The following is a 25,914-nucleotide window of genomic DNA, read 5'->3' on the forward strand; positions in this document are numbered from 1 at the left end:
CAAGTCTATGAAATTATTTTGACATGTGTTTGTGCTTGATCATTTCCATGCTTTTCCATTTTACCACCCCTGTTGTAGATTTTGGGAAAGTCACCTTTTTGCAGAGATCTATTGATGGTAGTGATAGCAGCTATGGATCAAGTTTCATAACAGGAGCACTTGCATTTTGAAACCTGGGTGCCTGGTGACTCTATGGGATTTAACTTAAATTTAATCTAGTGTGTCTTATGGCAGAACACTGCCTCACAATGAAAGACACATAGGCACATATTTTTCCTTGTGAGGCAAAGTTTTGCTATCAGATACATGTGATCCTAAACAGGGCTTTTTTCCGCAGCCAGAACTCAGTTCCGGCACCTCTCAGGTGGGCACCATTGCCATTCTAAGAGAACAAGGGAGGTGATAATGATGAGTTCTGGCACTTCTTTTTCTAGAAAAATAGCACTGATCCTAAAATGTGCAATAAAACTTCTTTTTTTGCACACAAACCCACACATGATACCACTGCATGCAGATCTCCTGATTATGTCTTCTGCACATGCCACACAGTGTAGGATTCCAATGCATGAAGAAAGATAAATGGTCTGGGCAGCTGAGGAAGAAGAGATCCACTTTCCATCTCCAAATGGAGCACACTACTCAGGTGGGCTAGTCACTCTTGGACCCAGTAGCGAATGACTGTTCACTAGTGAAATCAAAGGCAAGTGGCTATTTCAGGAGAGGGGCCCTAACCTGGTGTTCTCCAGATGTTGATGGACTACAACTCCCAACATCCCTGACCACGGGGATCAGCTGGGGCTGATGGGAATTGGAGTCCAACAGCATCTGAAAACCACAGATGAGTCACTGCTGGGCTATTCAGCTATCCACCTAAGCGGTTGCTTCCTGCACCTTCCGACACAAACAGTTGTTCTTGTACCGCACTTTCTGGTGCACAACATCTCTGGATTGTGACTACTACTGCAACTTTAACTGCTTGCTCTTCTGAGCATTTACAGGACTGAGGTGCCAGCCAAAACAAAGGGAGCAACGCATCTGCATGGTTTCTCTCCATTTCTCCTTGCTCCTAACTCAGACCTAAACTTAAATACATGCTGAAGAAGCTTGTTAATTGCAGCCATACTACATGACACCACTGGGATGTTTTTTGGCAGGGTCAGCAGGGCAAGGGTGGATCGGCGGCGCAGTGCAAAATGCAAGAGGTCTGAACTGCCAGCAGCAACACTAAAGACACCTCTTCTCAAAAGGTGGCCTGCTCAGTTAGTTCTGTCTCTGTGACGACTTTTGACCCTTCATTATCTGTTACCCAGTGATCCCCTCCCAGCGTGGATGTCTCTATCCGTACTGGTCTCTGCCAGCCTGTTGTTCATAATGCCCAAAGCGCCTACACCACCAGCAAAACCGTTTTGTCTAGAAGCGATGCTTGCTCTGGGGCAGCCATTGGCACTGTCGGACAACTGTTTTTGCATGATGGCCAGTGACACTTTGTTAGACGCTAAGAGGTCTTTCATCGAGATCATCTCGCCGGACAGCCTGCGCCCATCTGCCTCACTCTCAAGGACACCATCTGACTCGATGGATATGTTGCGTTGGTTCCGGGCAACTCCCGGCACCACAACATTCCTTCGCGACCGGAAGAGTTTTCTTTGGCACCTATGGCACGTGTTGTCCAGTTTCCTTAATATCCAATTCACAGACTGCTTGATGACGATGGAGATCACGTTAAAGAGGGAGTAGATGCAACAAACCCCCATGAGTACAAACAGGAAATTGCCAAATTGGTAAAGGCCTCGGTTCTCATAGTGGGTGTTCTGGCCACTCACCAGGTCGCCAAAGCCAATGGTGCTGAAGGCCACAAAGCAAAAATAAAGCGAGTCCAAATACGTCCACCCTTCCATGGGAGAATACAGAGCAGAGGCACAACAGGAAACAATGACGGACGCAATGCACAAGATAAGCATGACGTAATATACGGACGGCTTCCATCCTGCCAAGCTGTCCACTTCGGCGGTCCCAGGAGTGTGATGGCTGTCTTGGGCAAGGCCCCCCCTCCGCCTCAGTTGCCTCTCGCGGCAGGACTTCATGACATAGGCTATGATGGTGATCAAGCGCTCCAGGAACAAGTTGAAGAACAAAATGGTCCCTGCACAGCCTATAAGGCCATAGAATATCAGGAAAAGCTTGCCTGTGACAGTGGCCGGTGTGGTCATGCCAAAACCTGGAAGACAAAACAACAGGGAAAAGTCACATGGGCAAGACTTCTCAGCGGCACAGAGGAACAGGCAAAAGGGACAGGGAACCCATTTTAACATAAGAATCTTTATTTATGTATTTTGTGATTTTATGTTGTGAACCACCCTGAAACCTGTGGGAACAGGGCAGTATACACATTTAATAAATCATCATCGTCATCTTTAGATGTGATCTCAGTAACAGATAGGAATCATCATAATCATCCATGTAATGTTCTTGAGTGCTTCATAAACTTGATCTAGTATTTGTTACAACAGCCCTGCAAAGGGTATTATCTCCGTTTTGCAGATCGGCGACTGGGTCTGAAAAAGTGTGGTTGTAAATTGGAGTTGGGTAGCACCAACAAGATCTGAGTGGTTGGTTGACTTACTGGGATCCATCTCCTCCTATTCTTAGAGATTTAGAGATTAACTTTAAATAACTTTAAATGACACATTTATCTAAATTGCTCGTACTGTTTCTTCACATTTTATTACTGTATTTTTCTGTGCATTGGACAACCCCAGTTTTTTGACACAAAAATCATGTCAAAAAACGGGGGTTGTCCAATACACTGATAGTGGCATGGAGGGAGGGAGATGTCGCTGCATGCGACGAGCAGTCTGGGGGCACTGGGGGCTGGCTGGCTGGAGTGCAACTTCCCTTGATGCTGTTGAGCACAGGAAACGATCTAGGGAGTGTTTCCTGCCCACAGCTACATGGGGGGAGAGGCTCAACAACTTTGGGCCAGCTCCCCGCATTTTCTTAAAATTGAGTCCCCCAAAATAGGGGGGAGTCTTCTATATGGGGGGTGTCTAATAGCCGAAAAAGTATGGAAAGTTATCTGCTGGTCTTTTCCATCCTTCTAGGAAGGATGGGCTGGAGGTCACATACACTATTTGGAAGGTGGGTGGAACGGCATTACCCCTGCACTCTTCCATTCTACTATAATTTAAAGCAAAACAAAAACTGACCCCATAGTTCCCCCAAGAGGGTTTCTAAAAGCCCTAATGGTGTGTTCTCCCTCACACAGTTAGCAGTTATGCAAAAGGCCCGCCTGGTTGATCCCTGGTTTTTCCAGGTAGGGATGGGACTCATCTGAAATCCTGGAGAACCTCTGTTGGTCCGATTAGACCAGGAGAGAACATCTGGTTCTCTCCAGATGTTTTGTGACTATAACCGCCATCACCCCTGAATGCTGGCTGGTGTTGATGCGAGTTGTAGTCCAACAACATCTGGAAGGCACTGTGTTGGTTACCCCTAAATTAGACAACAGTCAGCTAGCTGAACCAATGCTTTGGCACAGTACAGGGTAACTTCCTGTGTTCTATGCATCTGAATGTGGTGGCATACCTGTGGTACCTAAAGTAAAGTGGATGGCTGTAAGCGGCAGTATCTTTTCTACTGTGAATTGTCTCTTGAGGCAGACTTGCTGGGCTTGTGCCCTTTAAGGAGAAGAAAACACCCCCCCCCCCATTTCTTTGGATATCTGGCAACAGTTATGTATTTACCCATATTTATTGTTGAAGCTGCTTGCTGTGCTTGTTTTGTGAGGATTGACTGAAGCTACTAAGTTTGATGAATCAGGCTTTGGGATATTTATTGTTGATTTAAATATCTGGCAGGGCCAAAATAACAGCATATAAATGTGAAAATCAAGCAATCAGTCAGAGGCAACCGGACTCTTTCAGATCAATCAAAACTATGTGTAGACATTTGTTTCAGTTCACGCCTAGTAACTTTAGATTTGCAGCCTTTGTCTTCAATTCAATCAGAGCATTTGGATTTAGGTCGAGTTTGTGCTATAAATCTGCTTCAATCTAGTACAGTTGCTTAGTAGGCTGTCATTTATATCAAGGGACATAGTTGCTCCTCATGGGATAGCTGCTTCTTTTTACCTCGGCTGCTTCCAAATGCTTGCTGGCCATTTTTTGTTTCCTCCCCAACATAAGGAGAACTTGGGATCCTCAAAGAAAATAAGATTTTTCTTTCTCCCCCTTTTCCTAGAAATGGAACACAGTGTCCCAAGCCCTCAACTTTGAGATTAGAAACTGACATGGAACTTTACAAAACTGAGGCCCTCGTTGGTAGAGAAGAGAGCATAATGATACTAAGAGACAGTTACAGTTTATCTTACATTTTGTCACCCTGAAAGTCTGTAATTTGGGGAGGACAGAGTGCTAGGCTCCCTTTACTTTCCCAGAGTTTGATCTAAGTCATTGCCTCCTACACTTTTGCTAAACTAACAAGGCAGTAGATAATATTCACTGAAAAGCACATCCCTTATTGCAACATGATGTCTTTGTCCTGTACATTGAAGAGTGTTAAGAGTTTCCTTTGAGCTCCTGTCTGTGGTCTCTCTTGGCAAGGTTCCTGTGCTCCATTAATTACAGCAATGTTCATGTGGGTGTGTAATATGCTAAGCAAAGTGTATTTGAGTTCTGTGTTGTTAGCCAAAAATAAACAAATCCCTAGATAGGAATTAGATACTCACGACAGTACCACAACTTGTATTATTACACTCAGATTTATTCTGGTAATTTGTATCTTCATTATTTTTGGTGGGCAATGAAGCATAGAGCCACTGTGGTGTTGTGGTTAGGGTGTTGGACTAGGAGCTGGGAGACCAGGGTTCAAATCCCCAATGGACCACAAAGCTCACTGAGTGAGCTTGGACCAGTCATTGTCTCTCAGCCTAAACTACCTCATAGAATTGTTGTGAGGATGAGAAAAGAAAAGAAAAGAAAAGAAAAGAAAAGGGAGAACCACGAACCACATTGAGCTTCTTGGAGGAAAGACAGGATGTAAATATAATTAAGTAAATAATTTTTATGCCGGTGCAAGGCAGGGGTTGTGTTTTGTTGCAGCACCTTGATTGCCCTCTATCTTCTTAGAAGCATTCCATTTAATTGGGAGAACTAACTTGATAGTAGCTGGAAAGCCCCTTCAAAAATTTCAAAATTACCCACCTTCCCAATTCCGCTTTCCTATGAAGAATGAAGAGGTCAAATGTGCAGACAGCACAGGCACTAAATGTTATGATTTTTGACTACCATGAGTATTGTGAATGGGTCTATCACCAGGCAGCTGACTGGTGATCATGGACTTAATGTAGAAAAGCTGCAATTTTCCTTAAAGGCTGTTATTATCCTCAGCCTTCAAATCTGAATTAGGCCAGAATCAGAAGTTTTAGCTGGATTTGGCTGAAACTGGGACAAAAGTGCTAAATTTCCAGAACCTTAAGCATCATCAGCAAGTCCATTGCCTGCTTTAGGAGTAAAATTGCTTCTAAAAACCCTGGGTTGGTTAAAAAAGCTGAGTGTTATGTTGGTTAAAGGAGCATAGGGACTTTCCCTTCCTCACATAGGGCTACAATTCCCAAAGTGGTTTAACAGTCAATCTCTCTTCCCAGGGATGTCTGATACCATAGTATTTTTGTGGCTTTACTACAGGCTTCCTCAAACTCGGCCCTCCAGATGTTTTGAGACTACAGTTCCCATCTTCCCTGACCACCGGTCCTGCTAGCTATGGCTCATGGGAGTTGTAGGCCAAAAACATCTGGAGGGCTGAGTTTGAGGAAGCCTGTTTTACTGCATATGGGGAAAATGAACAACTTACATTCTCTGGAAACAATCAATTTTTAACAATGTACAAATGCATTGCAGGGGGTTGAACTAGATCAGGGGTCAGCAAACTTACTGCTCCTCAGGCTGGTGTCTCCAGCGCTGATTGCGCGGTGGGCCAGAGGGCAGGGGAGCGTGTGCCCATACGTATTCGCACATGCTATTTCCTGCGCACTTCTGGGTCAGAGGAGCACCGGAAATAGCTTGTGCGCATGTGCACAGGCCTCCTCCGAGCCGGATGTGCACTGGAAATAACACATGTGCATGTGCAAATAACACTTGCGCATGCGCAAATAATACTTGTGCATGCGCACAGGCTGTTTCCGATTCTCCTCCGACCTGGAGGTGGGCAGCCACGCAACGCAGTGCCGGTAAGAGCGGGCGTAGGGGTCGCCGCGGGCTGGATAAACGAATCCCTTGGGCCTTATCTGGCCTGCAGGCCTTAGTTGGGGGACCCCTGAACTAGATGATCCTTGTGGTCCCTTCCAACTCTATGATTTTATGATTCTGTGCTCTGCTTGGAAACCTGCACAGCAACAGATATGGCAAGACAATGTGACTCTCTAGTGCTCTCCCATTACAAGGAAACTGACCCTGTGAACACCCTGGAATGTTCTCCTGCATGCCAAAAAGAGGAGCAGGTCTGTTTCATAAGAACATTCACCCAGCATCAAGCTTTCCCACACCGAACTCTTTTGTGTCTCAGTGGATTTCCTGCATCAGCCAGGGAGGTTGGACTTGATAGCCTTTGGGACACACCAGAATCACAGGGTTGGAACAGTATTATTTCACTTCATTTCCATTTCTCCTCGTGGTGGACCTGATGATATCTGCACGACTGTGTGGCGCAGTTGTTTCTTTGTCTTTGTTCTTACACAAAGGAACACTGCACTCACTTTTTAATAACTGGGCTATTTTAAAAAGACTCCAATTTAAATGATGCATGCACACAAATATGAAAACAACTGGATACCCTTTCGCTTGATTATTAAGCAAAATATGCCTGCTAGAAGTAACATATGAAGCACCCCCCACACTGAATTAAACACCTCCGCTTCTTTATCAGAATATTCTGTCAGCACAGATAAATGGAAATACAGGATGCTAAAAAGTATCAGGTGTTTGACGATGGGCTCAAGTATGATGAAGTGAAGATAGCCTTCCTTTTCTCATTTACAGAACCATTACTGCTAATCTGTGCTCATTTTCAGAGAAAAATGAGCACATTTGCACTAGTTCACATCCACATGGGCGAAACTCTCCTTCCTTCCTTGCTTTGTTATTTGCCAGATAAGGCCACAGTCACACACCACATATTTAAAGCACCATGATGCTACTTTTAGGCAGTCATGGCTTCGTCCAAAGAAGCTGTAGTTTGTTTACCTAGCTGACTGGTGGAGAGCAAAGCCGTATTTAATCAAACATTAGAAAGACAAAATATTTTGCTCATGTTTGGCTTTATAAATTAGTTATTAAAATACTGCATTAATTATGTGGCACGTAGCAAGCCAGGAAAATACTCCAACAACTGAAAATGCAACACACCCACAATTTATCCAAACACTTCCTTTCCAAAATTAATTGTGCAGCTTCATGCCATTTCCCCAAGCACTTTGATTAAAAACATATTACATGTTCAAAAGGAGTGTTATGAATGCCTCTAATGTATGCTTCAGAACACGCACGGAACACATTACAAGTTTAAAGCACCATATAACTTTCCAGCAAGAGCCCAAAGGGGTGTTGTGGGCAGGTGTAGGAAGTATATATTAGGCAACCAAGAATCAGGACCATGGAGAGCTCAGCCTTTGATTTAAGACTGGATTACATATATGACTTGCAGGCATACAGTTGCTCCTGCCTTGTTCTGATGGATTGTTTGCTTATAGACTGTCCCAGAACAAAATCTCTCCAAAAAAAACACAGCAGAAATTAAATACAACACTAAAATGTCAAGATAAAAATGTGAGCATAAAATGCAATATTATTATTATCCACCTCGGTAGCTCAGTTGGTAAAGCATGAGGTCAGGGGAAATTTCCCATCTGTTCTTGTCCAGGAGCGGCTATTTTCTATGGTTTTATGGTTTTAAATATATCGGTTAACTGTTGTTGTTTTTGCTGTTTTCATCGCCTTGAGACAGTTGCATAGAAGGCTATTCCCATATGGATTAACAGAGATCATATGTAGAGTCATCTTTCAGAATAGGTATTTTTTCTCTAATACGTATGCATGTATGCTCTGTAACAATATGCAAATACTACTTGATTGTAAATAGAACCTCAGGGTGGTTTTCAAAAAAACCTTCAAACATTCAAATTAACAACTAAAGAAATTACAAAATTACAAAATAATTAAAATCTACAATAAACTAAAAACAGATGAAAACTTCAAACATAGCGTATTAAGATATGTTTGTTATTATCAAGAGAATAACAATCTCATTTATAAACAATGCATGATGCTGCTCTTATGATACCGATGATTTATAAAATGCCTTAAACGACTAGGCTGTAAAAAATGAAAAGATTTTACATCACTGTAAAAAAATGAAACTCTGAACTCACTTTAACTGAAATGAGGCTGCATTTTAATGTTGTATTTTAATCTTGTTTTTAAGTTGTATTTTAATCAATTGTTTTTATACCTGGTGTTAGCCGCCCTGGAGGCTGGGGAGGGTGGGGTATAAATAAAAATTTATTATTATTATTTATTATAACCCCTCTTAGTTCTGGCCAAATGATCACGTATAAACCAGAAAGGAAAGTTCACATTTGTACAGCAACATAGAAAGCTGTGAATAACCAAGAAGAGTTGACAAAGACTTGTGAAGTTTCAGGGCTTGTTCCTACAGGGTAACAGCCAGTGGCGTAACATGGGGGGTGCAGGGGGGGTCGGCCGCACCAGGCGCAACATCTGGGGGGGCGCAGAAGAGACTCGAGTGCTAAAATCCACGGGTTAGGGGGCGCAAATTACTTGCCTTGCCCCGGGTGCTGACAACCCACGCTATGCCACTGGTAACAGCTGTTAGATAATAACCTCTAAAACCTGACTGAGTCAACAATTCCCAGGCCATGGCTTCTCAGATACTGAAATTATGTCTGGATGCAGCCAGTAGGGACTTTTGGTGTGGCCATCAAAGCATCTATTCACTTTGACTGGCATGGAATATGACTGTGCTGTGATCATACCATAGCCATCACATTGCTCTGTGGCCTCATAACATAGCAACAACCCTGCTGGATAAGGCCAATGGCCATCTAGTCAGTATCCTGGTCGCACAGTGACCAACCAGATGCCCATGGGAAGCCATCAAGCAACAGCTTTTCCCTCACTTGTGATTCCCAGTAACTGACATTCAGAGGCACGATACCGCCAATAGTTGAGGCAGAACATAGCCATTACTACTACTAGCTGTTTATTAAATTTGTAGACCACCCTGTACCCGTAGATCTCAGGGCATTTGTGTCTCTTATACTACCTAAGTAGTACGTTTCCAAGCACAATTCAACACGTTGGTGTTGACCTTTAAAGCCCTAAACGGCCTCAGTCCAGTATACCTGAAGGAGCGTCTCCACCCCATTGTTCTGCCTGGACACTGAGGTCCAGCACCGAGGGCCTTCTGGCAGTTCCCTCACTGCGAGAAGCCAAGTTACAGGGAACCAGGCAGAGGGCCTTTTCGATAGTGGCGCCCACCCTGTGGAATGCCCTCCCACCAGATGTCAATGAGATGTTTAGAAAACATCTGAAGGCAGCCCTGTTTAGGGAAGCTTTTAATGTTTAATAAGTTATTGTATTTTAATATTCTGTTGGAAGTTGCCCAGAGTGGCTGGAGAAACCCTGCCAGATGGGAGAGGTATAAATAATAAATTATTATTATTATTACTAAAAAAAATTCCTTGGCTAAACCGACAGCCCCCCCACCCAAGGCCCAGACATTCTAATATGATCCAAAGCAATAGTCATCCCCAAACTTTGTTCTCCATGGATCTCTTAAAATTTGCTGAGGATCTTGGTGGAAGACTTAAGGATTTTTCTGCCCGTTACAGCTGTGCTAGGTGCTGCATGATTTTTAACTGTATTTTTACAGACGTGCCATGGACCACTTGAATGAAGCTCATGGAACATTGGTGAGCCACAATCAGTTTGGGAACACCTGATCTAAAGAAAATATAACTGGGTTGTTTGAACAAATAGTTTCCCCAGGAGGAAAAATCACCACCTCTTAGAACAGGGGTTGCCAACATTTTGGGACCGGCGGCCACATATCAAATTTTGGGAGAGCTCTGGGGTTGCCAGCCACAAAATAGCTACAATGGAGAACGTGGAATCACACCAAATGAGTGAGACAACCACCTCTGACAAATTTATGCTTACTATAGGAAGTCAGCTATGTTTCGGTTGAGGAGATCACAGAATACTGATCACACACACAGTGTTGCTATCTAACTGGGAGCATTCTTCAGATATGTGTGTGTGTGTGTGTGTGTGTGTGTGTGTGTGTACATCACACTCATTCCTCATTTCACATAAATTGCTTAGAAGTTACCCACACATTTTGTCCCATAACTTTCTTTCTAGGAGGGTCAGAGACTTGCTTCTTTTTTTAAATGAAAACTGAGTTTAGGAAACCTGCCCAGTGGCACCAGTGAAAACCTTTGTGGGTACCAGGACACTTGTGGGTGCCAGGTTTGAAATTGTGACCCTTGCCTTATGGCTTAGAGCAGATATAAAACCAACTGAGACATTATTGGAAACCTACGCAGCAGCATCCCCCCTTATCTTAATCACAATTTATTTGACGTTTGTTGAACACTAGCTCTAATTGGATGCAACAAAATTCAAACACCCAGTCGGAGTAATTGGAAGGCAATTATATTTGCATTACGGTATTTGTGTCAGACAGCAACATCATATGAATATAGAGATATTTAGTTTTGATTTCGACTTTGAGGAATAAATTAGTTCTAGGTTTTCCTGCAGATTCAAGCAGAAAATTTCATCAGTGGAACAGCTACATATTAACTCTGTATTTGGATGTTAACAAACCACTACATTATCTTCCTAATACGACACCCAGCGGCCTAGGTTTGAACCCAAGGCACTGAAATCCAGTTTGGTTCAAATGTTGGCTCTAAACTTTGAAGATAAAGGTTCAATCCTCACTTTCTTATAAAGCTCACTATATGGGTTTTGTGAGAAGAAGCTGCCCAGAAGGAGAGATAAAAATCTAATAAACAAAAATAAGTGATAAATAATAATAATGTGTGCATACTGCCTTATTTATTTATTTCATATAATTTATACACCACTTGATAAAAAACAACAACCCTGGATAATAAATAAATAAATAAAACTATATCTGTAAACCATGTTTTCATTTCATGAAAAAAACTTGACAAATGTTCCTCCTTTTTCTATCACGTCCAAGTCTAAAAATCAAATAGTCTTCCATTAGTGGTGACTTGGATCTCTAAATTGTATGGGTTAACTTTCCCTCTTTCTGGCATCTGCAACAAACCCAGAGCCAGCCAGCTTACTGTTATTGTCCTTGCATTAAATAAGAGCAAAGAAAGATGTGTGCTTGGGGACGCGGGTGGCGCTGTGGTCTAAGCCACTGAGCCTCTTGGTCTTGCCAATCACAAGGTTGGAGGTTTGAATCCCCATGATGGGGTGAGCTCCCGTTGCTCTGTCCCAGCTTCTGCCAACCTAGCAGTTGGAAAGCACACCAGTGCAAGTAGATAAATAGGTACCGCTGCGGTGTGAGGGTAAATGGCGTTTCTGTGTGCTCTGGTTTCCTTCACAGTGTTCTGTTGCACAAGAAGCAGTTTAGTCATGTTGGACACATGACCCAGAAAGCTGTCTGTGAACAAACATCAGTTCTCTCAGCCTGAAAGCGAGATGAGCGCTGCAACCCCATAGTCGCCTTTGACTGGACTTAAGCGTCCAGGAGTCCTTTACCTTTAACCTTTGCACAGAAACCTCTGGCTGAATGTGGCCTACTCTACATTAGTTGCTCCGCCCCCTTTTGCCTCTGGTCCTGCCCACCACCAATACGAAGCTCCTGGAAGGTTGCCCATGAGAGACTGTAGCTCTTGGGCTGAAGAAGTTTCCCCTGCCCTGGACAATTTGAAGCCAGTTGCTCCAAAGTCATTAATGCTTATCTTTTCAGTATCGGCTTCTGTACGGTAAAGCACAGTATTTTTTTTCTGCTTGCCTTCACACCCCGGTTTGTTCATGTTCTGCATGACCTATGATAGCTGAAACAGAACACAATACTCCAGCACAATATTCTTTTGAGCCTGCTACTTCCCTCCCCACCTTTTGTGCTGGACATTACTTACAAATTTATGTGATAAGAAAGGGAAATATTACGGAATGGGCATCTAGCTTTTAGATGCTTTCGAATTTTTGTAGTTTAACCAAAATGCTCTGGTTAATACTCTACGGAGTTTGCAGGATTTTCAAATACAGACCAAAAACAAACTGATTGAAAAGGTCCTAAAATAAAATAGAAAAACATCACCCTGGATTTAATTTGTGATGTGAATTATGACCATCTCCTGCAATTGTTTGAAGTGGTACTTGTCAAGTGATACATTTAATTTATTCCAGCTTCAGCTGGTTCACGCATTAAACACAGGGAACATACACCTATGCATATTTAACAGGATTTAATCTTGGGAAGAGTGCTAGCCTTAGTGATGTTCCGCATTTATAGAAGCCTCCATGCACCTGTAGCAGTTTCCAGTTCCAAAAACTAGAGCAGGTGCTCAGACTCCCCCTTTAATCTATAAAATGCTGTGCTCCTAGGAAGTGGAGATCTGCCATTGTTAACAGGTGGGACCAAAGCTAAAGGTGCAAATACCGTGAAATTCAGGTGATGCAGCTGGAACATGATTTGGGCATACTCCTCCCCTCCTATTGTGTGGCCTGAATATACTTCTCTAATGTTTAGAACAGGACAAAATGCAATTATTCTAAGTCTGGTTGGATGAAAATGGTTGCCAGTTGTCTTCCTGACACCCTCCCTTTCCCGTACGTGTTTGTCTTCACTGGATTACATGTTACTGGTACAACTGCGGAGCATTTCCCTGAGATGCTTCAGAGTATTTTCAGCATATTTTCTAAATCGTTTGCAGTCCCCACCAACTTTATGTAACCCACTAATATGCTGTGCCCACAGCGCCATTCAGGTGATTAAGAAGGAGCTGGGGCCCCTGAGAATAAACTATAATGCTTGGGAGCTAATTTGTCACATCAAATACAATATACCGAAGATGCTTTAAAACAGAAGAACTTGGTGCTAAAATTGCACGCCATGCTGCTAGGAAGCCGGTGTTTTTTAAAGAGGCAGGCATCAGACGCCCCTTTTCCTCTTCCTTGGCTGTTTTGTATGGTTCTCTATGCTTGAGCAGGCTGCTCAGCTTATTCCCGGGAGCTGCAGGAATCCCTGCTGAGTCCCAAAACTTGATCCACAAATGCTGGTAATTCCTCCAGTGCTTCAACTATGAACACACCACTCTGACAAGTGACCTGGCTCCCTGAAGAGATCTGTCCCCTCACTTTGACGGATGCTTGAGCTGTTAAAAATTCTACTGCTGTCATAATTTCTCACCTGTACTCTAGAGAAATTTAGAGGGTGTTCCCCCCCCTTAAGGCTTCTTAAAACTACATGGAATGAAATATCAAAACTGAAAATACTGCTTCTGTGTTATATACATAGAAATCCACCGTGCTTTTTAATAAGTAGCGATTTCTTTCTCCTCCTCTCTTTTTCTGTCTGATCTCAGATGCATTTTACACTGAGAGCCATACAGTGCTGGCTCCCCAAAAAGCATGCCTCTGTGAAACAGAGGTGACAATACATAACCTTCTTGGTTGTTTTGTTGTTTTGCTACTGAATTACTTTCAGTGCAACCTTTAAGCCAGTGATGGATGATGGGGATGCTGTGGACTACCAGATATGCTTTATTTGAACTTCCATCAGTATCCAGCCAGCATGGCCAATGGCTAGGAGTGATGGGAGGGACAATTTTTCCCATCTCTGCTTTAAGCACTGTGTGAATTCCAACATCTAAAAGCATCCTAGATTATTCATGCAGGTTGTTTTTTTTTAACAAGTTGGAGCTGGAGGTGGGCAGGATGGAACTACATTAACTTGAGTTCTCTTATTGCCCCTCACACCAATATTCAAAATGATCACTCAACAGCACTACAACTCATACAGTATACCATATTTTTCACTCTATAAGACACACCAGACCACAAGACGCACCTAGTTTTTGGAGGAGGAAAACAAGAAAAACAATATTCTGAATCTCAGAAGCCAGAACAGCAAGAGGGATCTCTGCGCAGTGAAAGCAGCAATCCCTCTTGCTGTTCTGGCTTCTGGGATAGCTGCGCAGCCTGCATTCACTCCATAAGATGCACACACATTTCCCCTTACTTTTTAGGAGGGAAAGAGTGAGTCTTATAGAGCAAAAAATAAGGTATGTGTCCAGATACCCTTTCCGTTGTCTCTCCTTAGCTTTCTAAGATTTGACGTAAATAATAAGAGCCTTCATAAAAGAACTACATGGCCCAACAGAAAGGTTGAAAGGAAATACTCTAATTGTACGGACACTTTTCAGGCAGCTGCTTTGTTTATAATTCCCCCACACCAATCTCTCTCATCAAACTTCCAAACTGGTTTTTTCCTGTCTAACTATCCAGTCTAACTATCCAACGAAGTCTCTTGTCTACACAGTGAGACAATCCCACTTAGAACAAAAGCTACTAATCATATGTAAGTGCTGCAATTTCCTCAGCCAATATCTTTATCCTTCCCTTCTTCCGGTCTTCACCTTGTCCAACACTGTTCCTTTCTTCAAAATAAGAATTATTTTTATGCCAATAATGAACATTAAGAGCGTTATCCAGTGGCATCAGGGCACTCACACAACTGCCGTTTGTTCTTAGGATAGCAGGAGAACTGAATCCAATGATTGTTTTGTGTTTACAAAAGAAGTTGTGCAACCCCTAGCACTACTTACACACCACTGCCTGTGCTGTCACCTGCCAACTGCCTCCTTTTGCTAATGTTATAACCTCAGTCCTTACCTCCAAAAATTCTAACACACCCCCTATTTTTGGGGACTCCAATTTCAGAAAATGGGGGGAGATGGCCAAAGTTTTTGAGCTTTTTGGGGGGAGGGACTAACAAAAATCACTCACACGACTGACAAGCGCAGCCAATCGCACGCAACACTAAAACCGCCAAGCGTCTGCCCACTCACAACTAGTCACAGAAATATAGACACAACATGTAGGCTAATAACTGTTAAATCATATGTAATAGAATAATGATATCATTCAAAAGGTAGAAATAAATCTATTGGAGTTCATCTATACAGTGTAACAAGCTAGTGGCGCAGAACGTCAAGCCATGCTTTCAAGATAGGCGTCAAAGGTCATTTGAGAAAACCTTACTTCTTAGACTTTTGAGACATCTTTTGTTGAAACCTTTGAATAACCATTGTGAGACTGACCTTTTGAATGATATCATTATTCTACTATATATGATTTAACAGTCATTAGCCTATGTGTTGTGTCCATATTTCTGTGATTGGTTCTCATTGCAACACAGGGGTTTGTTTTTCGATCGCAACTAGCAGCAGGAAATCGCACGCCCAATTGTCGCAATGGCAGCCAATCCACAACAGCCCTTGCCGCAGCCACCAATCACCAACCCAATTGCCGCAGGAACAGCCAATTGCAAGCAGCCCTTGCTGCAGCCACCAATCACCCACCCCATCACTGCTCAAAAGTTCCTGCTCACGGCTGCAACCAATCGCCCGCCCCCCGCTCTGCACTACCTGTGTATAAGATGACCCCTGATTTCGAATATTATTTTGGAGTAAAAAAACAAAACTCGTCTAATACACGGAAAAGTATGGTACTTTTCTCTAAACACCGTTCTTAAATATTGATACTGAACTCATCTACAAACTAGCAACCTTTTCAAAACCAGAATAAAGCCAGGGATGGGACAAATCATGTGTGCTCTTAATTTGAGCACCTTGGAGAAAAATAGACTAGAACCCGTGGACCTATAGATGTTGCTGGGTCACAACTCTTTGCGGTTGATAGGAGACAATGATCCCATTTACCCAAGACTTGAACAGATATGAACTGAACAAGCAGCATAAAGACATGAAGAGCTGCCTTAAAAACGCTAAGACAGGTGCTTTTCCACTGGGGTTTAGAGCTATGAAAAAGGCAGGAGAGGCAGAGCTTCACATGGGTGCAGTATGCAAACTTGGTCTGACTTGCAGCTGGACACCCATACAATTTATATTTTCAGTGTTTGCATTGTAAAGCCTATTGGTATGCAGTTGAGAAAAAGAAAACATATGCAATAGTAGTTTTATACTGCATGTACAGTATGTACTACATAATTTTGCATGACAAAATTCTATAGATATCTCTCTCTCTATCTCTCTATCTATCTATCATCTATCTATCTATATATCTCCATTGTTGATTTCAACGTATAATCCAGTCTGATTCTGGTGGCAAGTTCTGACTGCAGAAAGTTCACTGCATCCAATAGATCAAAGGCAGCTTCTTGCCAGAATGATCTCATAGTAAGATTCTTTGTCTCTCAGTTTTCTCACACGACAGACATTTATGTAAGACAGTCCACCCACTTTCCTCCCTGGATACCTTTCCCATGCTTAATGTTTACTTATGCATGCGGCATCTCACTTATGCTGCCTCGATACGGCTAGAAATATGGTTCTTGCTTGCGCTGCTTCTTCTCCCAGTGAGACTCTCTACTCCTGGTGCTTTTTCACCCAGAAAAAAAATGAAGCTGCCACACAAACATTATGAAGCTGAGGGATAGTTTATTCCAGCAGTTTAGTCCCTGAGGGGAAAGCACTCATATTTCATATTCTTGACAATTTCGCTGTCTTGTTCCCTGCTTCCAGTAATCTGAATCCAGAGCAGGAGGGGGAAAGAGAAGTCATATGATGAACAAATCCATCATCTAAGCTAGAAAGAAATGTATTGTGAACGGCAAAAGTTATATTGGTCTGAATGCATCCCACCCCCATTGGCATTAATGTATACACTCTATGCATACTTTCCCCTAATACATGCATTTTACACAGTTTTTTGGCTGGAGATCTGCGCTGCGAAATTTGGAGAAGTTAATTTCATAGGATGCAGTATTAGAGTTTGGGGTTGCATATTGTTTTGGGAAATGCAAATTAGGTAGGTCCACATTGAAATGGGAACCTAACTAGACCTATCTCCCAACCTTAATTAATCTGAGAATAATGGAGCCACCAAACAGTTGCAAATCAGTAGCAGAGGCAGGTGCGCCGAGTTGGGCCCCACATCGGGGGGGGGGCTGTCACGTGTGCATGACATCACACACACAACACACACACCCATCGGGCCCCGCCTTCTGGGATGTGCAGGCACCTGCCAGGACACTCTGGCAATCACAGTGGGCAAAAATTGCCCTCCAAATTTCCTGTTTGGTGTACCAGCACCCGCTGAGGGGCAGCGATGGATTGCAGTCTCCTCAATATTGGGGGGGGGGCTGTGCCCCCTGCCTCAAAATATTGAGGAGGCTGAATCCCCATGTGCCCCATATATCTGGCACCACTGAATGGGAGCCTGAGATGCAGGGGAGAAGAAGATGATGAAGAAGAGTTTGGATTTGATATCCCGCTTTATCACTACCCGAAGGAGTCTCAAAGGGGCTAACAATCTCCTTTCCCCTCCTCTCCCCACAACAAACACTCTGTGAGGTGAGTGGGGCTGAGAGACTTCAAAGAAGCGTAACTAGCCCAAGGTCAGCCAGCAGCTGCATGTGGAGGAGCGGGGAATCAAACCCGGTTCACCAGATTACAAGTCCACCGCTCTTAACCACTACACCACACTGGCTCTCACAAGCAACAGGAGAAGCAACAGGTGGCAGAATGGTCAGTGCTTAACTCTCTCCTCGCCTTTCACTTTCCCCAACATTCTTGGCATCACAGGGAAAAGCAGCCGAGTGTTGCAGGAAAGGGTTAGCCCCCCGGTTGTTGTCATTTTATTTCCTGCAAACTGCATGCCCCACCCCAGCACTCTGTATATTCAGATTTTGTATATGGGGTTTTCTGATCTATGTCTGTTGCCAAACACCTGCTTTCAGCATGTGCCTAAGTGCGCACCGAGCATACAGGAAACACAGCTTCTCTTCTGCTGGCAAGAAAATGCTGCTGTATTCATGTGGGTGGTGCAGAGGGGGCTATTTAAAACCCTGCACCTTGGATGCGGCTGTAGAGAACACTATGTTCTGAGCACACGAAGGTTGAATCTGCCACTTCGACTGCAGCACACGGTCAAAAGGACTCCATCCTGACTAATAGCAACCCACGACCAGAAAAGTTGTGCCAGGAGCAGGAACAAGACAACCACTTAATGAGCAGGTTATCTAGAACTCTGCTTTCCTGTCAAGGCCACAGAAAAAAACAGTTTTCAGCATGATTTATTACATTTATGAATCACTTCCCAAATTCCCATAAGACACCCCAGAGTGATTTGGCAATAAAAACATTAACATTCAAAACTTATATAAAAGCAATTCTTATGTTCTGTTCAGATGGACCGGGATGCAAATCTCTACTTAAAAGGCTTGCTGGAAAAGGAAGATCTTTAATAGGTGCTGAAAAGATAAACAGCGCAGGAGAGGGAGTTCAGAAGAGGAGATGCCACCATATCTAAAGGCCTGATTCTGACATCATGCAGAATGAACCTCCTGATGAGATAATAATCTGCATCCTGCCAAAGGCAGGGACTGGCTGGTTAGATATCTTTTAGGTATCCTGGTCTCAAGCTGCATAGGGTTTTGTACACATGTACCAACACCTGGTAGCTAATTGGCAGCCAGTGTAGTTCTTTCAGCAGCAGTGTAACATTGAATCATAGAATTGCCGAGTTGGAAGGAACCACGAGGGTCATCTAGTCCACCCCTCTGCAATGCAGGGATATTTCGCCCAACATGGGACTCAAACCCACAACCTTGAGATTAAGAGTCTCGTGCCCTACCGACTGAGCTATCCCTCATTTCATGATGTGACGTGTCTGCACTATGCCATGAACAACTTGTTTTGCAATCAAGCTTTTGCCAATACAGTGGTACCTCGGGTTATAGACACTTCAGGTTACAGACACTTCAGGTTACAGACTCCGTTAAACCAGAAATAGTACCTCAGGTTAAGAACTTTACCTCAGGATGATAACAGAAATCGTGCAGTGGCAGCGGGAGGTCCCATTAGCTAAAGTGGTACCTCAGGTTAAGAACAGTTTCAGGCTGAGAACAGACCTCCAGAACGAATTAAGTTCTTAATCTAAGGTACCACTGTATAAATTACAGACAAATGAGCCACACAAACACACTACTGTTTTACTGGTCTTACGTTGTATTTCTGTTTTAGACTGCACATCATTTAGAGATATTTACAAGCAATACTAAGTGTTGCTGATTGCTTTAAATAAAGTAAATAAAATACTGCTATATGAATGAGCCTAGCGACGTAAGAAGAAGAAGACTGGAAACTTTTGCTTCCATCTTTAGCTAACCGCAGTTTGCAGTTACAAGGTCAGACAAACTGTGGACAGTTTTAATTATCTATTTTATTTGTTAAATGTATATTCTGCCTTTCATCCAAAGATGAAGAAGCCAACTTCAGCCTGAGGTTTATGAGGCCTGCTTGCTTCAATAAACAACAATTAAGAGCAATCACAGGTTAGGTCTAGTTGTAACTGTAGCTAACTGAAAATGTGCTCAAGGATGGGGTGAAATATCTTCCTCCATCCCAAGAGGATTTGGAAGCCATCAAAGGCTGGGAACACATTATACCCTTAAAGCACATGCAAAACACATTTTTCTCTCCCAGGCCCCCAGCCACTATAATTGTGGGCATTGTAGTTTGTTAAAGGTTTGTTAAAGGTTGCTGGGAACTGTAACTCTGTGAGGGATATATTATGTACACATAATATACTCCTCACATCATTCTGTACTCATGCTGTGTTCAGTGTGACCTGCACATTTATTTTTATTTTTTACAGTATGGAGTGCTCCCTCTCCACAAACTAAAGCCTTTACTGGCACCTGAGCACCTTAACCCTCACTGGGCTTTTTATAAAGGACTTTCCCCCTGCCCCCACTCCCCTTCTGTTTTCTTTCTGGCAATTTTTTGTATGCTTGTGGGCTGTACAGTGATACCTCGGGTTACATACGGTTGAGGTTACAGACGCTTCAGGTTACAGACTCCGCTAACCCAGAAATAGTACCTCGGGTTAAGAACTTTGCTTTAGGATGAGAACAGAAATCGTGCTCTGACGGCGCGGTGGCAGCGGAAGGCCCCATTAGCTAAAGTGGTGCTTCAGGTTAAGAACAGTTTCAGGTTAAGAACGGACCTCAAAATTGACATATAAGCTACAGGACAAGGATAACTGTGACTTTAAGGATGAATGGGAACCTTTCACAAAGTATCTGAAGATGCAACAAAGCGAACTGGACTCCTTGGCAGGTTTTGAATAAACATTCACGATTTTTTTACTGATAATAATCAGCTAAACAGTCTGAGGATCTATACAACTTTGTAAAATGCAGAAAACAGCATTATTGGAGAAACCAAAAACTGGAACTGAGGGAAGTCGGGGGGTGGGGTGGGGGTTGGGTTCTGTGGGGGGGGAGGGAGGAAAAATGGGGGGGAAACAAGGATATGGTTTTGGATAATATGTCTTGTTATAACTTTGAATAAAAAATAAAAAAAAGAACGGACCTCCAGAATGAATAAAGTTCTTAACCCGAGGTACCACTGTATGTTCCTCAAGCTGATACCTGCTGATACCTCCTGACTGTGTGTGGCTAGTATGCCATTCCTGACTACCTCAGTAGCGACACACAGAGAAGGGAGTTCGCTATGAGTAGATAGCATTGGTTCACAACAGAACATTTTGACTATGGAAAAATGACAGTGTGTGTTAATGAGGCAATTGCAGTCGAGCAGATTACACAAAACCAGCAAAAAAAATGAACTGAATGGGGTAACCTGACACCACTGAAAATATTATTTTGTTCAGAAAGGTACATGCTGCCTTTCTTGGGGGGGGAGGGGGAATCAAGGCAAAGCATGGGTCACATTAATGGATGTGCTGTTTTCCTTACCCTTTCCCCCTCAGCAGATGAATCCACTGCTTAATCTATCCTGTGTCACCATCAGTTGGAAGTGTCTTTGAAAAATAAAATAAAAATTACCCCAAACCAAATGTCCCCTGTGAGACAAAACAAAATAAATTTAATTGTCTCCAGACAGACTTGCAGGAGGCAATATGCAATTTGTCACTATGAGCAGCTTTCCTTGAGCAAACATCTGTTCATTTGTTTTCAGGTGATGGGAAGGGGGGGGAATGCTGTTCAGGCAACTTGCTCCCCCTTTTGTGCATTTTTACAAGAACCAATGAAAGAAGAAGTGCAAGAGTCACACTTTCTGTTTTCACACTTCCACAGGGCCAAGAGGATCGTATCTCTTCCCACCGTGAAGCTGCATGTGCTTCAGATGTGGGGAGGACTCGTGCATATTCACAAAGCCCCCCTCATGCCACCACGGACATACTTCAGAAACAGGCAATGTATCTTTCGATTTGCTACTTCCTGTAATCCCCAAAGAGGTGCTACAGAACTATGGCTTCACATTTGCCAAAGCTGTGGCACTGTGAGATGAACACAGGAACAGAGGAAGCTGCCTGATACTGAATTAGACTTGTAGTCCACTTAGCTCAGTATTGTCCACTACACACTTGATTGGCAGCAGTTCTCAACAGTTCAGGCAGGAGTCTCTCCCAGCCCTACCCAGAGAAGCTGGGAATTGAACATGGGATCTTCTGAATGCAAAGGAAATGCTAACAACAACAACAACAATTTATTATTTATACGTCGCCCATCTGACTGTGTTGCCTCAGCCGCTCTGGGTGTCTCCCGACAAAAAATACTAAAACCATAATTCAGCATCACACACTAAAAACTTCCCTGAACGGGGCTGCTGTCAAGGCTCTGTCAAGGCTTCTGGGAATGACGATCCCTCCCCTGTGGCAGTCAAAGGCAGATAACCGAAAAGAGTTCTTATTTATTCAGTCTTCACAGAGAGAGACAAAGGAACACTGTCTCTATAATAATGGTGTTGCTCCAAGTAAAGTCCCATACCTTCAGTCCTTCCTAATCTATGTCACCCCTGCACTGGTTGGTCAGTGATTTCTGCCTCTGAGATTTCTGTTCTGCTACTCACACATCCCGTCCAGTTTTGGGAGAGGGGGGAATCAGGAATGCTTTCAAGAGACACTGAGTCTGTTAACTGTCTCTCTCTCTCTCTCTTCCCGCCCCCCATGCTTCTCCTTCCTGCTGCTCCCCCAATATATGCCAGCTTTTTACTTCATCAGCCTCTGAACTATGCCCTTCAGAAAACCGCTGTTCTAAATCTATACAGTGGTACCTCGGGTTACATACGCTTCAGGTTACATACACTTCAGGTTACAGACTCCGCTAACCCAGAAATAGTACCTCGGGTTAAGAACTGTGCAGGAGGCCCCATTAGCTAAAGTGGTGCTTCAGGTTAAGAACAGTTTCAGGTTAAGAACGGACCTCCAGAACAAATTAAGTACTTAACCCGAGATACTAAAGGGTTAAGAGGTAACAAGTCGCTCTAATCACTGAGCAGCTGGAAGTCATTAAGCATCCAGGAATGTGAGTTAGTTTGTATAAATAGTCAGTTCACCCGTGTGTTTTCCCCCCCTTGACCTGACTCGCAGACTCAGTTTGTGGCCATGGGCGTGTTTGCTGATATGAGTTAAGTTAAGAGTAAAGTTTTCTTTATGCCGGAGATAAAAGCATGTGTGCTTTATCGCCAGGGTTTTTCTTTTGTAAATAAAGTTTTTTCCTGAGTTCCAAAGTGCTTGCTCCAGGATTCTTCATTGAAAGGTACTGACTCTCCTGCCTTCTTCAACCGCTGCACGAAATTCTCTGCTGAGATAAGATTTATGGCGTTGGAAGCACACTGGACGTTTACTTAACATTAAACTAATTAAAGTTTAATGGGCACTGTCTGCCTCCCCGGGAGGGTGCAGAGGGGGGAGTGGCTCCCACCTTTCCTCCTCAGTCCAGCCCCTGACAACTGCCTTTAGATGTCTTGTAAAAATCACATAACTGTTTATGTGTTTGACATTTGCTGGGAGGACGTTCCACAGGGTGGGCACCACTACTGAGAAGGCCTGGTTCCCTGTAACCTCACCTCTCGCAAGGAGGGAACTGCCAGACGGTCCTCGGAGCAGGACCTCAGTGTTCAGGCTGAACAATGGGGGTGGACATGTTCCAGGTATAAGATGCTCCTTCTACCATTGAACTTATGGCCCTTTCCCATAATGGCCCTGTGCTTATTAGCTTCTACTGCACTGTGATGCTCTAGAGAAGAAAGCAAACTTTCAAGAGACTTCTGGTAGAAAGTTATTCATCTCTTTTAGCATACTATTTACCTGCACTCCATGAAAGCCAGGAAGGGAACACCCACCTGAGGGGCAGGAGGAGCTATATACCGATAGATGCATGACAATGTAAAGACTCAAACTCATGCTAACCATTCTGTATATCCAAAATCCAGTTTATTGCCCAAGGACAGCAATAAAAAGGAGGCACATGGAATTGTAATACAACAGCATACATTCACTGTCCTTTGAAGTTTATTCACTTATTTTTTATTTTTAAAAGATTGATATTTATAAACAGTGGTTTACAAAAATAAAATAAAATAGTAAAACCAATTCAATAAAATTGGAACCTGGACAAAGCCAGCCACCCCCCCCAAACAAGAACTCTACAACAAAGCAACAGATAAAGTAGTCCCATTTGCAATGGCTAACTGAAAAACATCCACAGTTATACTTGCCTTCAAAAGGCTGTCTAGAAGAAGGTGGTGGTGTGAACTTTTTACTCAGATGATTGTTCCACAGCAATGGGGCTACAGCAGAAAAGACCCTGCCAGGATGGAATAAAATCCACCCTCCCCATATGATGGGGTCCAGAGGTGCCCAGTGTGTTACATGATAGGGAAAAGGGAACTGTTCTGATGTGCGAGCAGAAATCTGCTGTGCATTGGTGTGGACGTCACTGGATGTCACCCATAGCCTTTTGTTTTCAACTTCTCTTTCCGCTTTCAATTGATGAACACCCTTGGGGGGGGGGATGCGCATCAGGAAATATCAAAAAGACCACTGCATAATGTTTGTAATGCAAGCCAGGATCTGTTAGCCAGAATGAAATGTGATAGGAGGTGCTGATTTTTTCACTAACTGTTAAGAGACCGGGTCCTGCTGAGCTGCTGTTTCTGTTTTCATCCCTGTGGTTCTCTCAGCTTCGAGTGCCAGCATTCTGTTGCCTGTTGCCTGTGGCAACGCCTACTTGAGTATGCCTGCAGTGATGGCAGCAGTGATGTTCTGCCCGTGTAGGAAGCACAGTAAGACCACCAAAAGAGCTCCACTTTCTAAGCCTTCTCTGCCATCAAGAGATGAAATCCATTCCAAGCAAAGACGTTCAGAGGAGTATGCAAACATCTAATTATCTCCGGAACATTGTTCATTATGCGTACCAGTGACGCACTGAAAAGGCGTCAGGGACTTTTAATTCAGCAAGTGGATTTTGCTGATCCCTTTTGTAGTGTGTGGTGTTTTACTATGGGAGGGAGTTGGCGGAAGGAAGGAAGGAAGGACCTACTTGTAGAGATCTCTGGCTGAATTGCAGTAGATCTGAAAGTTACAACAACAACAAAGGCTCTCTGCCCCATGTCCAAGTTAGGTTGTTAAATCAAATAAACATTGGAGGAGCACCAGGTATGGGCTTTCGTGTGGAGAGGCCTGTTTTAAACGGGTGCTGGAAAGTACAGTGAAGGTGCCTGCCTGATATCAATAGGTAAGGAATTCCAAAGTGTAGGTTATGCTACATATCTATTAGACTAATAGATATGTCACAAAAGGATAAGAATACATGTAGATGAAGACCAGAACTTTAAGCATCAGCAATGCTAAAGCAGAAGAAAAAATATACCTCCTGCAAAAAGGGAGGTAATCTTGAAAGGTGGGATATAAGTAACTGTAATAAATAAATTAGATTACCTCTCTTTTTCCAGGAGGTAAGCTACAGTTAGAACTGGATATGGAACAACTGATTGGTTCAAAATTTGGAAAGGAGTACAACAAGGCTGCATATTGTCTCCCTGCTTATTTAACTCATGCAGAATTCATCATGCGAAAGGCTGGACTGGATGAATCCCAAGCCAGAATTAAGATTGCCGGAAGAAATATCAACAACCTCAGATGACACAACCTTGATGGCAGAAAGTGAGGAGGAATTAAAGAACCTTTTAATGAGCGTGGAAGAGGAGAGCGCAAAATATGATCTGAACCTCAACATCAAAAAACTAAGATCATGGCCACTGGTCCCATCACCTCCTGGCAAATAGAAGGGGAAGAAATAGAGGCAGTGAGAAATTTTACTTTCTTAGGTTCCATGATCACTGCAGATGGTGACAGCAGTCATGAAATTAAAAGACGCCTGCTTCTTGGGAGAAAAGCAATGACAAACCTAGACAGCATCTTAAAAAGCAGAGTCATCACCTTGCTGACAAAGGTCCGTATAGCTAAAGCTATGGTTTTCCCAGTAGTGATGTATGGAAGTGAGAGCTCGACCATAAAGAAGGCTGATCGCCAAAGAATTGATGCTTTTGAATTATGGTGGTGGAGGAGACTCTTGAGAGTCCCATGGACTGCAAGAAGATCAAACCTATCCATTCTTAAGGAAATCAACCCTGAGTGCTCACGGAAGGACAGATCCTGAAGCTGAGGCTCCAATACTTTGGCCACCTCATGAGAAGAGAAGACTCCCTGGAAAAGACCCTGATGTTGGGAAAGATTGAGGGCACAAGGAGAAGGGGACGACAGAGGACGAGATGGTTGGACGGTGTTCTCGAAG

The 25,914-nt window shown here is 43.4% G+C and overlaps 1 protein-coding gene across 1 annotated transcript in view; it reads right to left on the reverse strand.

The window, feature by feature from the left end:
* Window positions 1-238: 238 nt before the first annotated feature.
* The window catches only part of KCNK13 (potassium two pore domain channel subfamily K member 13), a 54,861-nt gene continuing 29,185 nt past the window's right edge, over window positions 239-25,914 (reverse strand). Inside the window, exon 2 of the mRNA XM_053377125.1 lies at window positions 239-2,218. Coding sequence (XP_053233100.1) covers window positions 1,296-2,218 — 923 coding nt within the window. The 3' untranslated portion in view covers window positions 239-1,295. The remainder of the gene's footprint in view (window positions 2,219-25,914) is intronic.

The sequence above is a fragment of the Podarcis raffonei genome, chromosome 1 (assembly GCF_027172205.1).
Source record: "Podarcis raffonei isolate rPodRaf1 chromosome 1, rPodRaf1.pri, whole genome shotgun sequence".
Lineage (NCBI taxonomy): Eukaryota > Metazoa > Chordata > Lepidosauria > Squamata > Lacertidae > Podarcis > Podarcis raffonei.